The following is a 16,088-nucleotide window of genomic DNA, read 5'->3' as shown; positions in this document are numbered from 1 at the left end:
AAATAAAATTAATTTTGGTCAGTATAAAAATGGTTTCAGTCAATTTAAATCGACACATTGACTGAACTCATTGTCTAAAAATTATTATGGTTCCGACACAACTTTTAGATCAGGAAAACTTCATGAAGTCGAAATTCCAATCCTTTTCTTTTTCACATGCTTTGCATATGTCTTTCTCATTCCCTTCCAGTCTTCTTCTTCTTTTAAACATCACTCCAAATTCAATTTAGCTCAATCGAATTTGGTATGCGAAAGAATGAGATAGTCATAATCAAAACACGTTAGAATGAAAGGGATTCAAATTTCGACTTCATGAAATTTTCCTGATCTAAAAAGTGTGCCGAAGCCATTAGTAACAAAAATTAATTTTCTTAGCTGAACAAAATCATTTTTTATTTGTTGAATTGATTAAAATTGTTTTTTTCACTGATGCAATTCGATTTTTACTAAAAAAAAATCGGGTTTTTAATTATTCAAATTTCTTTTTACTAACAAAATTATTTGATTGCTAACTGAAATTGGTTCTTTTTCTTTAACTCACCAAAATTGATTTTTTCACTGATTAAAACTGGTTTTTCTGAACAACTGTAACTGATTGTTTTACTGACTAAATTGGATTTTTTAATTTATCAAATTAATTGTTTTATTGACCAAATTCGATCGTTAGGTGATCAAATTGAATTTTTACTGACCAAAATTCATTTTCTTTCTGAACAAAAGTTTTTTGTTTACGTTAAAATAATTTTTTTACTGATCGAAATTGAAACTTTCAGAAAAATAAATATTGGTTAGTAATAAAAATCAATTTTTCAGTTCAGTAAAATTTCTTTAAAATAAAATTCACATACCTTTCTTTATCCAACGTTTTCTGCATGTTTATCTCACTTTTTCGCACTGAATTTTAGTTTAAACTAAATTGAACTTATTTTTGCGCCTCCTTTTCTGTTAGGAACAAAAGTCAATTTTGATCAATAAAATGGCTCCATAACACCTTCCGAGTCAGTGAAATTTTATTGAAACCCAAATTCCAGTAGATGACAGTAGAATGCAAATGCAAATTCAAATTCAAAATTCAATTACTTTTCTTTGTCAAACGCTTTGTGCATTACTATCCCATTTTTCTAATTCGATATTGGATTGAACTAAATTGAATTTGTTGCGACCGAAAGAAGAAAAGTACGAAAAAATCAAATAGACTTGAGCAAAATGTTTGTGAAATAAAGGGACGTGAATTTTGATTTCATTAAATTTTTCTGACCTAAAAGGTGTACCCGGAAGCCATTGACGATTAAAATTGTTTTTTTATTGTTACTAACTAAATTTCTTTTTACTAATCTAAAAAATGAACTTTGATCAGCAAAAGTTTTAATTCCTATCAGATAAATACACAAAATGTTTGAGAAATAAAAGTATTTGAATTTCGATTTCATGGAATTTTCCTAACCTAAAAAGGTATACTGCAGCCATTGCTGATCGAAATTGACTTTTTAAGCTAACCTAAATTTACATTTAGTGACCAAATTCGGTTAAATTGAATTTTTTCACTGACCATTCCAACTTTTTTACTAAATAAATATTATTTTTCACGTTCTAATTTTGTGTTATTTACTGATCTTTTCTTACTGAAATACTGATCAAAATGTTTTTCCATTTTATATGTATTTTTTAATAGGTGTTTTGCTCTAGTCTCGAAAGATCTTCACCGAATCTAAAACGACTACCGAAATCTAAATAAACATCTCGTTCAGATAAATCTATAACCAAAAATTCGCCATTTTGAATTTTTCAAAATTAAAGTTTCAAACTTCTCTAGAGGACTTATTTCTAACCCTATTCGATCAAAATTGGTTTTATTTGAAAGGTATTGAGTTGGTCAATTCGTTGATATTTTATTCAATTTGTTTGTTGAATTGTTTAAGAAATTGTGTAATTTTTGTGTAAAACTTACACAGAGGATTAATTTTTTTTTCTATTTTTCAATTTTCAGAAAAGTGTCCGTAGACGATGGACATGAGCTCTCCTTACAATATTCCTGCCTATTTTACGAAGTATCAGCTGCTGAAAGTTTTGCAGGAGTGAGCCTAGCCTTTCAATCCGTCCTACGAGAGGCAAGATCCGTCCAACTCCTCAAGACACTTCCAATCAGACGGAAACTCGGGGTTAACAGTGTCTCCAAGGTAAAAGATCTTATGACATTCTTATCGGCTACCATCAATCTAAAATTCATTTTAATGTCTCCGGAACAGGTTTTGGGGAATATCTTTGGCAAGAACAGCAGCAAAGACAGGAAAAAACGACCATCCCTGAGTATATGAAAAATTTCTGCCGTTTGTGTGATAAAATTTAGTAAAGTAAACATTTGTATACTATAATTTATGAGAAAGGCAAAATGATGCATTTCATACTGAAAAGCTTTTGTATTTTTTTAAAAAGTTAGTTTTTCACTGTAAATTTTTTTTTTTGCGTACAAAAAGAAAACCATCCTACTAAAGTAAAAATTTATCTGTATACGTCTAAATGTAAGTAAATTAGTTCTAAGTAATAACTTACCAATCAGAGAATGAGATAAATTCAGAAGATTGTTGAAAATGTCATTCCCAAATTCATGTCATTCTCTCCAAAAAAAAAAATTCCTCAATTTGGCTAAGCAATTTTGTAGAGAAAAAAACAAACGTTGGAATAAAAAAAAAACATTTTTTACCAATTTACTTTTATCTATTCTACACATTTCATGATTAAAATCACTCTCATACTAGTTATAAATTCATCAAACAGAGAGTTTAACTCACTGTCCTCTGGATTATGGTACTTAAAGATGCATTATCGTTTCCTCTCAGAAAAGCGGACAGTCTGTTTCCGTGTGATAGCTCCTGACTCGGGAGAACCAGAGCGGAGGATATTGATTTGGAAGTAAATCGAAATTTGTTGTAAATTCTGCCTTGTTCTTGAATTGGACCACCTGGAAAATACGATTGAAAACAATCGACGCTTGAAAACGAACTTCAAAAAATGCTCGATGGAATGAATTTAGGCCTTTTCAAAATGAATCTAGGCCTGGAATTAAATTGATGATGGCTCCGGCATACCTTTTAGATAAGGAAAATTTCATGAAGTCGAAATTCAAATCCCTTTCTTTCTCACATGTTTTGCATATGACTATCTCATTCTTTCGCATACCAAATTCGATTGAGCTAAATTGAATTTGGAGTGATGTTTAAAAGAAGAAGAAGAGTGCGAGGTGAGATAGACATATGCAAATCATGTGATAAAGAAAAGGATTGGAATTTCGACTTCATGAAATTTTCTTGATCTAAAAGATGTGCCGGAGCCATGAGAATGAGAGTATCCATGAAGAGGAATTTGCAAAATTAATGGAATATGATAAGCGGAAGCACTGCCCTAAAATAAGCCGTAATCTACCCGAAAAAAGGTTCATGTCTTAGCTCACGGAAAGGCTATAACCCCAAAAATGGTTTACGCATTGGCTAGCACAAAAAGCCTATCATCTGGAAAAATACTGGGGTGACATGATAACTTATTTTCGATACTATCGACTGTCGATTCTGAAAAAATTAAACTATAGCAAGACTATCTGTAATTGATTTAGATATTTCTTAATAGTTACATTCTTTTAAGAATGTAACAATGAATGGCCCAACAATGCTTGAAAAGTCGACATTCACTTAATTTAACAGATATAGATTTATCGATACTATCGAATCGATAGTATCGAAAAGTTATCATATCACCCCTGAGTATCTTGGCTAACACAATAGGCCTATCACCCGAAAAATGATTGCTGTCTCGGCTATCTGTCGCTGATCACAGCAACTGCCCAAGAAAAATATATTTTAATTGAAAAAATTCTTCCAATGCATCAATCTACTCTGCAAAAAAGGTTTTGTTAAGCGGACAAATGGGTTTTGTTTAAAAAAAACCACATTTTTTCTTCATTTCCTTTTAATTGACATGCTTTTGGCTCGATTTTTTTCGCGTATCTTCGCGAGACGTGAATGTTTTCGAGGATTTCGCAGATCACGATTTTTTTCCCGGATTTTCGCGGGGCGCGAATTTTTTCGTGGATCTTCGCGAGACGCGAATTTTTCCGCAGATCACGAATTTTTCGCGGATTTTCACGGGGCTCGATTTTTTTCGCGGATTTTCGAGGGGCTCAAATTCTTTCGCGGATCTTCGTGAAACTCGATTTTTTTCGCGGATTTTCGCAGATCACGAATTTTCTTGGAATTATTTCAAGAAAACAAGAAATTTGACGTCTTGAAATCTTGAAATACTGGTTTCAGAATTGCAAATCTCGATATCCACACGGTTTGTGTCTTGGATTTCAAGATTCCAAGAAATTTCACAGATTTGACATCTTGATCTTGATTTTTTGATTTCTGAATACCAAAATCTTGAAATTTTCTTGATCTTGGTCTCAGAATTGAGGCCAATGTTACATAAATATTTTGATATTAGCCCAGACACACACCATAAAAGCCAAATCAATAAATCAAAAACAATAGGAGAATGGACACTCAGTATCTTTTTGCTGAGAAAAGAGCAAAGAAAAATGTTCATTGAATTGGAAATCAGGAAGGATTGAGAAACATTGTTAGTGAACTTTATTGCGAGTATTTTTAAAGCAGGATAGTGGAGGATACAGAGGATAAGTAAGTTCATAAAGCGATCAAGAGATATCAAAGCAGAAAGAAACAGAAAAAAGTGTCCAAAGAAAAGCAAAACATCGAAAAAATATAAAAAAGACATCGAAAATTAGAATATACAAACATAGAAAAAAGATAGAAAAACATCGAAAGAATAGAAAAAAAGCAAAAACATTCTGCAGGATACACATTTTTAGGCCACACGGAAACACAAAAAGTTAAACAACAAGGTAATGAAATGATTATCCGAACCGTTAAAACCAATGTGGTTGATAATTAGAATTTCGGACAACGCACTTTTCGGAAAAAAAAAACAATTTAGAAGTTCGAACTTAGATAATTAAAAATAATCTTGGAAATAATTTAGCAATCAAGCAATTCTAAAGTACTTTGAAGATGTTTTAGTTATTTTTGATCAAATTTTTAGAAATCGGTAAAATTCTAAACAGGGTTTCCCGGAATTCCGCGTTGTCCGGAAATCCATATTTTTCAGAATTCTATGTGAGTTTTTTTTGCGAGCCAATTAAATAGATTTTGATATATTTAGCTAAATATTGATATGATAAATTAGTAGAAATATAAAAAAAAATAAAGGAGAAGCCCTACACTTAAAGCAAAGACTCACACCATTAACACGATGGAACATTGAAAGTTGAACAGAATATCTATTATTTTAAATTTACAAGAACAAAAAAAATTGAGACAATTATATAAACTTTTTGGGTAGTTAAAAGCTAGTTAATTGATACCTTAGCTTTTTATTTATTTGATTCTGATAGTCAGCCGAGGCACAAACCAAATATTTGTAAAAACAAAATAACCAAAATTATTTATTTCCAATTCTCAATTAAAATTTTACTTTCTAAAATAGCATTGAAAATTTTATACACATAGAAAACTATAATCTTTTATAGAGGCAAAAAATAATTTAATGGTGTGTGTCTTGGCTAACTGCTGAAATTTAGCATAAAGTTCAAGGGGTTTTACTGTCTATCTTCTTTCTTTAGATGCAATATCTTCTTCAAAAGAAAAACATAATAGAATATGAGTTAAATTGGATTAAAAATAATAAGGTACCTCGCCATGAAAAACACCATACTACATCGAAAAATGTAGAAATTACTTTATCGTTTCTTTATCATTTGTGATAATGATATTATTATTTTTTTAATTTTAAGGGAAAGTCGTAAGCATGGGAACGGTAATAAATATAGGATTATAAGGTACTTCGCCACATTTAACTCTTCGGTACATCGGAATCTCATCGTCATAACTTTAACACTTTTTGGGTGTAAAAATATATCAACATTTTTTAATGTTAATTTTACATCTTTTAAGGGTAAAATCAACATGAAAGAAGGGTAACTTTAACCCCTAATACACCTAAAAAGGGTAATATTTACACCGTTTTCGGATCAGTACTGCACGGTAAAATTAACATTTCCGGAATGTTATTTTGAATTTTTCGGATTTCTCTCAGTGATGTAACTCACCGAATACTGCTTCCATTCCAGCTGGCAGAATCTCCTCTTCTTGGCCGCTGTATTAATCCTCATTTCGAGATAAAAGGTGTTGGTATCCCTCTCTGCGAAACAATTCTGCTGCCTCTTCGTCTCCCTTGGCAGTTTTTGCCTTCTCTGCTCAGATTTCTTGAGCAGAATCATGAGAATATCCTCGTGAATCTCATACTTTCCCACGAGCACTTCCTTCTTCTGCGGAAAGCGATCTTTCAGCTTTCCCACGCAATTTACCGGCTCATCCGGAGTTGTTAGCATCAGAACTCTCCCTTCCGGGAAGAATCTCATGTACCTGTAGTACTCAATCAGATGCACCGGCCGATAGAATTGATCCTGGAAGCTGTTCTCGCCGTAGCGCAAATAGCTGGTTTTGCTGATGTAGCATCCGTGGAAATTCACGCGATAGCGCTCCTGGAACATCTGGCGCCAGGTGGAATATCCCAAGGCCTTGGGCGACAATCCCACACTCGAACGCCAGACTTTTGTGCATGCCAATCGCCAAATCTCCGGATCACGGGCAAGTATGTAGAATCCCCGGCAAACTAAACCGAGGTACTCAAGGGAACGCACATCGAGATCCCGAGAAACGACCCATTTGAAGATGTACAGAATGATTTCTGTGGGCAGATCCGAGATGTGAAGGCTCGTCTGGAGAACTTTCTCATCAGACGGCCTCTCACAAACTTTACCACAGCGCCCCAGAGCACCCTAAAAAAATGGGATATCCCTCAGCTTTTGGAACAGTTTCGAAACGAAATTTTCCAGTATTTTAAATTTTTTTTTGCCGGAAGACTTGATTTATGAAACCCAAATTGGCTTATTGTAGGTGAGATTCTTACGTAATTCACGTAATTCAGGAATTTTCAGACATATTTTTGTTAACAGGGATCATTGTCGTATTCAGCCAATATAAATTCATTCGAAAAGTTTTAGGTTATATTAGACCTAACCTTAAAATATTTACACTGGAAATAGAGTATTTAACCTCAAAAAAAAAAAAAAAAACAATATTCAATAAATTGGCTCCCAAAATAATTTTTAATGTTAATTTTGACAATTCGTGAATAAAAATCAACGTTTTAGCACGAGTTTCCTTTAAAAACTGCGTTACATTTATAATGGAAAATTTCTAACCTCAAAAAAATTATAAGGTTAAGACCAATGCAATTTTAAATGAAAGAATAAAAAGAAATAAAAAATCTTAAGTATTTTTAAAATTAAAGGCTTACATCTGAAAAATTTGAGGTTAGCTAAACAGAACTAAAATCGAATTTAAATTAAAATATTTGTTATTTGAACTGAAAGAAAAACAATACGAACTAAATGGTAGCCCTGCCTACAAGTACTCTTCAAATATGCCGAAGTAATTATTCAAGAAGAACTCATTTTATGAAAAGTCAATAAATTTAGGGTTATGGGTTCTAGGAAGAGATTTTTTCGATTAAATTGTCCCTTGCATTGGTCTTAAGTTGGCTTTTAGAGTTCCTACGGACTTTAAAAGTTATGAAAAAAACTTGGAGTACTTTTTAAAGACTTTCATTTATGCGCTAGATTAGATCATGAAATTCCATAATGGTATTTGAGATTACTTATTTATTCTTTGCATAACCAGTTCTATTGACACCGCATTTATTCACAAAAATTTATGGGATCTACTTCTGAAATATTTATCAAATTATGAAGATAACATTTTTTTTAATTTGAGTGTTTAACCTTATTTTCATAGCTTTACTTAAAAATTTCTTTTAGATGTTAGGTTATGTTGTATCTAACCTTAAAAATTGAGCAACATTACTTCTAAACTTCCTTCTGAAGATATTTCTGACAATTTTAGACACAGAATTTATTTACTGCATAGGTTTCTTTCACTTATTTGGTTAATAAATTATTCCGAGGAGTTTTAGGTTATGTTAGATCTAATATCAAAATTTTAAAATAATTTTACGCGAAAAAATCTTCTGATTTTCCCAAAAAAATTATGAAATATAGGAAATATATAAAAAAAATTATTTACTAAACCACATTTTCATTATGCTCTATTTTTTCTTAACCCTTTAACGACGAGACACTTTTTACGAAATGAAAATCAACAATAAGAATTAAACTGAGAAACATAATCAATGATAAGTTTTACATCTAACCTTGGAAAGTCCAACAAAATCTGATTCGGGGTATTTTGTGCCTCTGTGAACAATAGGGACAAAAATAGCCCAAAAATTTAAGTAATTTTTCTGACAATACCAATGAATAATATTTTTCGTTTTACTGAAAAATATTACGTATGAGTATTGTAGTTTTTATTGCCAAAAAAAAATTGGAAGTATAAAAAATAAATAAAATCAGTTATGAATTTGAGAACTTAAAAATTCGCCATTTTTGAGCTTAAATAATTACTATATAGCATATAGCTACAGACTTGCAAAAAATATTTTAGATTCATTCAACCTTCTACTTTACAATTATGTACAGACATAAGAAAAAAATAACTTTAGGTGGTCATCAAAAATTACTTTCTTTATGGGACACCGGTGTTCCAATCGTCCTTAAGGGGGTAAATATGAGGTTATGTTATATTTAACCTGAAAAATCGAGTAATATTTTAGAAATTGTTTATTTAAAATAAAAAGAAATAGGATTGCGGTTTTTTTTTTATTTTTTCGCCGCAGAATTATGCAACAAAATATTTCTAATTCACATATTAAGGGACTTATCCTTTTTATAAGGTGTCTTCAATTTTTGCGGTTAAGTTTAGCATAACCTAAAAATTTTCCAAGCAGTCTATTGGCCATATTAGTCAAGAGAATATGAGCCAATGTCAGCATTAATCATCCAATTCTAACTCTTAATAAATTAATAACTGAATCAGGCCAAATATTTTTATTTTAAAATATAACCAAACTTCCTGGAACATTTTAAAAATCCAGAATTTGTATTATTTTTGAGGTTAGGAGTTTATTTTATTTTCTATTTATTTATATAAAATTAAAAGAACTCTTCAGGATTGCGGTGTATTTTTATCGTGAAAGAATTGTAAATAAAAATATTTCTATTTGACAAATTAAGAAAATCATCCTTTTAGAAGGGGTCTTGCATTTTTGAGGTTTGGCTTAACCACGATTTCCAAAGTTTTCCTGTTTTTAAGTAGAAGAATCAGGCCAAATATTTTTATTTTCTGCAAAACTTTAAAATTTTAAACATCCAGAATTTGTAGTATTTTTGAGGTTAGAATCTTATTCATTTAAACTAAAAGAACTAGGATCGCGGTGTTTTTTTGTCGCAGAAGAATTATAAATAAAAAGACTTGTATTTGACAAAATTCAGGGATTCATCCTTTTTATAAGATGCCTTGCATTTTTGAGGTCAAGCTTAACATAACCTAAAAAATTCAAAGAAAATATTGGATATGTTAAAAGAATGTGAACCACGGTTAGCATTAATTATCCAATTGTAACTCTTCATAAATCAATGAGTGAACCAGGACTTTCTTCTTCTCTTCTTTAAAGTTTTAGTAGACGCCGGAGGTATATAATTTTATTTTAAAAATCCAGAATTTGCAATATTTTTCAGGTTAGAATTTTATTCACTTTAACTCTTTCGTCTCTTTTGGGACTCTGAGTATCCAAAGCAGCATATAAAGCAAAGTACCTAAAGGTTCTGCGAAAAATAATGTTTTTTAATTATTCAGAACTGATAAAAATCCTATTCTTGTGGATGATTACAAACTATAAGGATGTCCAAATGTAAGATATTTTTTGTAGGACCTCAATTAATTCCTGAGCTTAGATATTTTTGATTAAAAAATTGTGAAATTAGCTTGCAGCATATGCTGCGGTCCGGAAAGAGTTAAATCCTTTAAATTAAGGTAAATTTTCAGGATTCAGCACTCGATTAACTTGGTAAATTAAATGATTTTTTTATAGGTTACGTATCATTTTTTGAGGTTAGAACCTAACCTCAAAATGACGAAAACACTTTTCAAGGACAAATTTCCAAGGATTGTAGTAGGTAACATTAAGAATCTCTTTCCAAATTGGTATAAATACTTTCAGGGGATAGTTTCTTGACCAATTGGGAGAGTAACAAATGCCACGTACCTGGAAACGAAGAGTTAAATCCACGTTTGATAGGTCCTCCTTGTCATCTGCTTCTTCAGGGATTTCTTCCGTCTCGTCGATGTTAGCAACTTCAGTCGCCTCATCTTCCTCCTGCTGAGCCAGGAGCGGTCTCACGCGGAGCTCAATGTCCGGAACTAATTGGACAGCCCGGCGATAGTGACGGATGGCATCAAAGACCTTCCCCATGCGCTCGTATTCCGTGCCCTGGAGGAACAGTCTCTGAGCCATGGACTCTTCACTGTCATTGGCAAGACTTAAATTCCCCAGAGCAGAGGAAAGATGATGAGTCTGCTGCAATTCCTTCTGCCAATTGTTCCGGAATTCCTCCAGAACATTTGCCGAGGAGGAAGAAGATTCCTCATCACTCTCCTCTTCACCGGCAAGAGCACCCGATGTCGACTGTTGGAAGTTTAGGAAGATGAGAATCCCATCCTGGTCAATCACCCGGAATTTCTTACCATCTTAGGTCAAGGATATTCCTGGTTAGTGCGCAGGAATTTAGTCAAAGACTAGTTCACGGTCAGAAAATCGAATAACAGAGCAAGATGAGGAGATATTCTTCAGGAGAATGATAAATGCACCACTTAACATAATTATCTTCATAAAATTGTGTGTTTTTCTCTGATTTTTCTGCGATTTTCCAGCAAATTCTCGAGGAAATTTATAAATATTTTGCAAACACGGCTGCCAACTTGAAGATTTTTTGACAGTCCTCACCACCGGAAATTTGTTGCCCGATGCGAACTGTGATTTCCCCTTCAGAAAAATATTCCCCACAGTGGTGAATATTTCAGTGAAGAATTTTGTGTGTGGTGTTGGAAGTGGAGAAGAAATTTGTGATTTTCATTGATAAAAAAGCAAGTGAGGAGGAAACAATTGAGGTAAAACTATTCCCTAAAGGATATTCTTGGAATTTTGCATAAAAATCAGTGAGTTGGAGTGATATTTGAGGGAGAAAAGTGAAGAAAATCGAATGGCCCATTTGTCAGCCATTTTTCGATGGCTACTCCGATTTTTGTTGCAATTGGAAACGAATCGCTGCCAAACACAAAAATTGACCTTTATCGCTTTAATTGATTGTTCCAAAAACAAATTAACCCAGCGAAATCAATTGAATTGGGCCTTGATTGGGAAATTCCGTGAGCCTCTTTTGGCACTCTGACGCCCCAACATCTGGATCCAAGTCAGTTATTGATTTTCCCCTTCGCGATTTTCTTCCGTTCTTATCTCCATGATTATCAGGAAATGCGGGAAATCTTGTGCAGACTGCGACAAATTGGAAGATAATGAAGATAATATGTGATTCAGACGCTGAACAAAAGAAAAAAACTGGAGAATTCCGCGAATTTGAGGCCCTGACGTCACTGGGTGAATTTCCAGAGAAAGCTTTTTGATGACTCCCGGAGTCGTTTATTGACTTGTGGCCAGAGTTTGCTCTCTCAATTACCAAGCAAATCACTATCTGCTATTCCATTTGCTCTAAAAGATGTGCTAATTCTCTCGAATAGAGACATAATTTTCAGTCCAGATGTCAGTGAAAAGTCCAAGGAGGGGTTTCTCAATCACGAGATTCTTGCCCAAAATCAGGGATTAGTTTTTTCCATGGAACTGATAGATAGGTTAATCTTATCACTTGGTTAATTAGAAATAAATCCATGCATTGCATAAGGAAAAAAATATCACGCGCCCTCGAAAGATAAATTATAAAGCATTTTTCACATTAAAATCAGGAGGACCGGAAAAGACTTTTGGAACGTTTCCTTGATTTTTTATTTCGTCCTTGTCAGTATCTTTACAATTTATTTGTTTGGCGCAATGCGGAAAATTTTGTCAAGATGGGAAAACATCTGGCCAGAACAGTTCCAGATTGAAAGACTAGATCACTCAAAAATTTAGAAAAAAAAACAATATATATCCTAAAAATAATTGATATTTAAAGTTTATTTTTTGGTTATTAATTATAATTTTCCTTAAATTTTTATGCATGATGCATACGGCTCTAATAATTAATAAATTAACCCTAAGAACACATAGGACACCGGTATTTGAAAAACAAAATTCTTAACTATAGAAAGTCCTTTAAAAAATGAGAAAAAAATATTTTTGTTTTTTGAGACACCGGTATCACACTCGTTCTTAAAAGTTAAGTAAATAGACATCACATGAAAAGAGCTTTTCGACCTGTTAAAAATCAATTTAGACAAACGGGTTATTATTTCGGACAGCTTTCAATATCGGCCACTTTGTTTGAAAACTGAATTAATTTAAAATATAGAATTATCTTTGAATATTTACTTAGTAGGGGAAGGTCGTCTGCCTTCAAACGAAAAATGGAGTTCCAAACTTAAGATTTTTTTTCTGAAGAATCCACAAAATGGATTTTATTTTCTACTACACCAAAAAATTCTCTTGTTAGCACTTGCAAGTCCTCAGTTTTTCCTTCTGAGGAAATTAAAAAAGTGATGTCGTTTTGTATGAAGGCAGCTGGCATAGTCTGCCTTCAAACGCGATGCAGCTGCCTTTAAATGTTTTTTTTTCACTGAGAATATTGAATCAATAAAACTAAATGGGCTATATATGATTAGGTTGAAGCCTAACGCACTCACTAAAATCATCACTGCAGTCAAAAGACATTAAACAATAACTTTTCTTCACGTTTTTCTGAAGCACTGTTTTGCACTTGAAAATTTGGAAGAAAAAGCCATTGAAGTTGAAAATTGTCAACTTGAAACATCCCGGCCGGAGCAAGATAGCAGGTTATAAGTATTTGTATGACGTTCGTCAGAGAAAAGTAGGAGTTCGATTTCACATACAGTAGACTCTTCGATATCCGGCTGACTGGGGGACAAAATGACATTTAGGTTTTTTGAATGATCAACGGTTTTTCTATTTTGTGCAGTGTGAATTTATTTTCTGTCTGACAAAGAACAAGAGAATTTTCTTCATGGTGTGCTTATGTTTCATTTTTTATCACAATTATGTATTAAAAACTTCGATACAATGTTAATAATACTTTAATTCACTCTGGACAAACTTCATGTTTAGTGAAAATAATTTTGAATATATCAACCGCCAGTGTTTGGCAGCTGTCACTCGGATATCGAAGTGCTGGATATCGAAGAGTCTACTGTATATTCGTGTGGGAATGTGCAATAATTTCTATCATTGTAATTCTCCGCAGAGAAATATTTGAGAAAAAGCACTATAGAATGTCTAGGACTTTGCTGGACAACTAAAATGAGAGGGAATATGTGAAATAAAACTTCTATTTGACCTGACGAATACCGCACAAATACTTGTGACTTCCTATTTTGCGCCCGGCCGGGAAGCTGTCAAATGTTTTGATGTATGGAAAGATAGGATTTAAAGGCACACGACATTAGCATTTAAAGGCTGCTGCAGGGTGATATTTGCAAATTTTTGCTACCCACAAAAATTGTGTCATCTGAACCAAAATGTATTAACAGAAATATTAAGCCTGATTAACCTTCTATGTGTCACAATGGAAGATTTATTTGTAAAATGATTTTTACTATGAAAAATCACATGATTTGTGGAACATCAAAATTACAGCTTAGAGCTCATTTTCATTTTTTTTTATCTAGCATCTAGGAAATAGGACCTAGGCTCTCCATTTTTTGATGATTTGTGAGGATGATGGATAGCTACCTAATAGTTAAGAGAATATAATTTATGCTTTTGAGAATAACGAAAAAATCGCAACATTTGAAGGCTGCTGCATTTAAAGACAGACGACTTTCCCCTATTGTTTTTTTTTTTTGTATATTTATTCTTTTTAAAATATGTCATCAACCAGGAAAGCCGTCAAGTTTTGAATTATGATTTGAATTAAAACTATTTTGTTAAGACTTCAGTGCGAAACGGGTTTTACGAAAAACAAGAAAATACTAATGATACTTTTGCTGCTATTTGGCTTAAATAAAATACAAATGAATTTAGTAACGCTTCTCGTTTGCCTTCTGCCATTGATGAAAAATTAAAAACTGCTTCAAAATGAAATTTTGGGATGTTTGATTTTATTCAATTTATAAACCAATTTAGTTATGTAGTTGTAGTAAAATAATTAAAATAAGTTTTCTAGTAGTTTCATGTTAAAAAAAGGTATCTAAATCTAAAGGTTTAGCCCAATTCACGAAGGTCTTAAAATCCTAAATAGCAACCACTATCATTGGTTTTTCAGAATGTAATAAATCATTATTTGCCCTTAACTCTTTCCGGATCGCAGCATATCGTCGGTTCCGAAGACTATTGTAAGTCTACTTACAATGGTATAAAAAGATATTATCATTGGATGCAGAAACCTTAGATCTACATCCCCACAAAATTTTATGTTGATTAAGATATTCCTACAAAAGTTACAAGAAGAAAACTTTAAATCTCAGCGTGCCCAATTATTGAGTTTTTTGCCCACAATTTTGCTATAATTAATTTAAAAGTAGTGTTAACTAGAAGATATTCAATGCGGAAGTATGATAAAATAGTTTCAAAAGCTTAAGGTATACTAATTGCAGTGATATTAATGAAAATAAATTTTAGCTGTCAAACTTTAAACCCTCTTTCTTGTAAAGTTTACATTTTGGACTTACAACTTGGACTTCGGAACCGACGATATGCTGCAAGCCAATTTCACCATTTTTTTAATCAAAAATATCTAAGCTCAGGAATTTATTGAGGTCCTACAGAAAAATATCTCAAATTTAGACATCTTTATAGTTTGTAGTGATCCACAAGAATCGGATTTTTATCAGTTCTGAATAATTAAAAATACTGTTTTTCACAGAATATTCATATGCTGCTTTGAGTACTCAGAGTCCCAAAAGAGACGAAAGACTTAAAGACTTTATTTATTTTGAGTCGTTCTAGTTGTCAGAATTTGATCATTGATGGTGTAACTTAAAGGTCTTATGAAATATACAATTCTTGGGAGCATCAAAACTTCGAGGAACCACCACCAGGGGCGCTATAATCGAAAATTTGATTTTCGTAATTCCGAAATCGGATATCCCGAAATCTGTGTTTCCAATTTCGACGAAATTTTAGTATGTTGTAGCTAAGGTTGAGACCTTTCTAACGATGGACCGCACTAGCCTCTCTGTGTTACTTGAGTCGACTTATAAAAAATAAATAATAAACAAAAATAAATTGAATTAATTTAGAAGGTAAATGAAAATGAAACTTCTTAAATATACTGGTTAATCGTGAATAATTATATAGTGATGATTTAAAGCTAAAATTGTGAGATTGGGCAAGTTCAATACCAATTTTATTGATGAAAAGAGAGTGGCACAAAGTTGCACAATTTTCGTTTACAACTTTGTGCCACATACACGAAATTTTCCTCCTTGTCCAAAGATACCTGGATTTTTTCTACCATGGGGCTATATTCTAGAGATGTGTCGTTATCTTGGATAAAAATCTCATTCAAATATCTCAACTAATTTGGAAAATATTCTAGAAAAACTTGAAAAAAGTGGCACAAAGTTGTATGATTTGACGGTAATTTCAAAGCAAATTTCAAGTCCATTTTGACAGATAAAGAAAAAAACAAATGAAAGAGAAAATCTGCTAAATGGTTTCCATCGCCATCTACTGGCGGTGTTTAGTTCCGCAATCATCCGCCGCGAGCGCAAAACAGTGCCATTTTCATATTTTGCTTAGCACTTTTTCTTCGAGAGCTGCTGATCGGCCAGCAAACCGATTCAGCAAAAATATGCTGAAAATTCTGCTTTTTTCAGCTGACTGTGCTAGCTGGGTACTTTAAATATTGACGT

General features: G+C 32.6%; 3 protein-coding genes across 6 annotated transcripts in view; 2 read left to right on the top strand and 1 right to left on the bottom strand.

The window, feature by feature from the left end:
- LOC129798518 (ras-related and estrogen-regulated growth inhibitor-like protein) overlaps window positions 1-2,709 on the top strand; it is a 65,447-nt gene extending 62,738 nt beyond the window's left edge. Inside the window, exons 6-7 of the mRNA XM_055841719.1 lie at window positions 1,988-2,177; window positions 2,247-2,709. Of these exons, the coding sequence (XP_055697694.1) occupies window positions 1,988-2,177; window positions 2,247-2,315 (259 nt within the window). The 3' untranslated portion in view covers window positions 2,316-2,709. The remainder of the gene's footprint in view (window positions 1-1,987; window positions 2,178-2,246) is intronic.
- On the bottom strand, window positions 2,414-11,025 carry LOC129798507 (F-box only protein 9). The gene is made up of 4 exons (XM_055841693.1): window positions 10,755-11,025; window positions 10,276-10,695; window positions 6,158-6,889; window positions 2,414-2,959 (listed from the first exon to the last, which is right to left on the bottom strand). Exons 1-4 carry the CDS (start codon window positions 10,755-10,757, stop codon window positions 2,834-2,836), a joined length of 1,281 nt encoding a protein of 426 aa, XP_055697668.1. The 5' UTR covers window positions 10,758-11,025; the 3' UTR covers window positions 2,414-2,833.
- LOC129798500 (V-type proton ATPase 116 kDa subunit a 1) overlaps window positions 11,010-16,088 on the top strand; it is a 24,275-nt gene continuing 19,196 nt past the window's right edge. For 3 of the 4 annotated variants that reach the window (XM_055841679.1, XM_055841680.1, XM_055841678.1), the window contains exon 1: window positions 11,055-11,177. The gene's annotated coding sequence lies outside the window, so the exon portion shown is untranslated. Of the gene's footprint in view, window positions 11,178-16,088 lie in introns of all 4 variants that reach the window. The other variant, XM_055841681.1, reaches the window with a different exon arrangement.

The sequence above is a fragment of the Phlebotomus papatasi genome, chromosome 1, assembly GCF_024763615.1.
Source record: "Phlebotomus papatasi isolate M1 chromosome 1, Ppap_2.1, whole genome shotgun sequence".
NCBI lineage: Eukaryota > Metazoa > Arthropoda > Insecta > Diptera > Psychodidae > Phlebotomus > Phlebotomus papatasi.
Note: the sequence above shows the minus strand (reverse complement) of the source record. Positions and strands in the feature narration are given on the sequence as shown.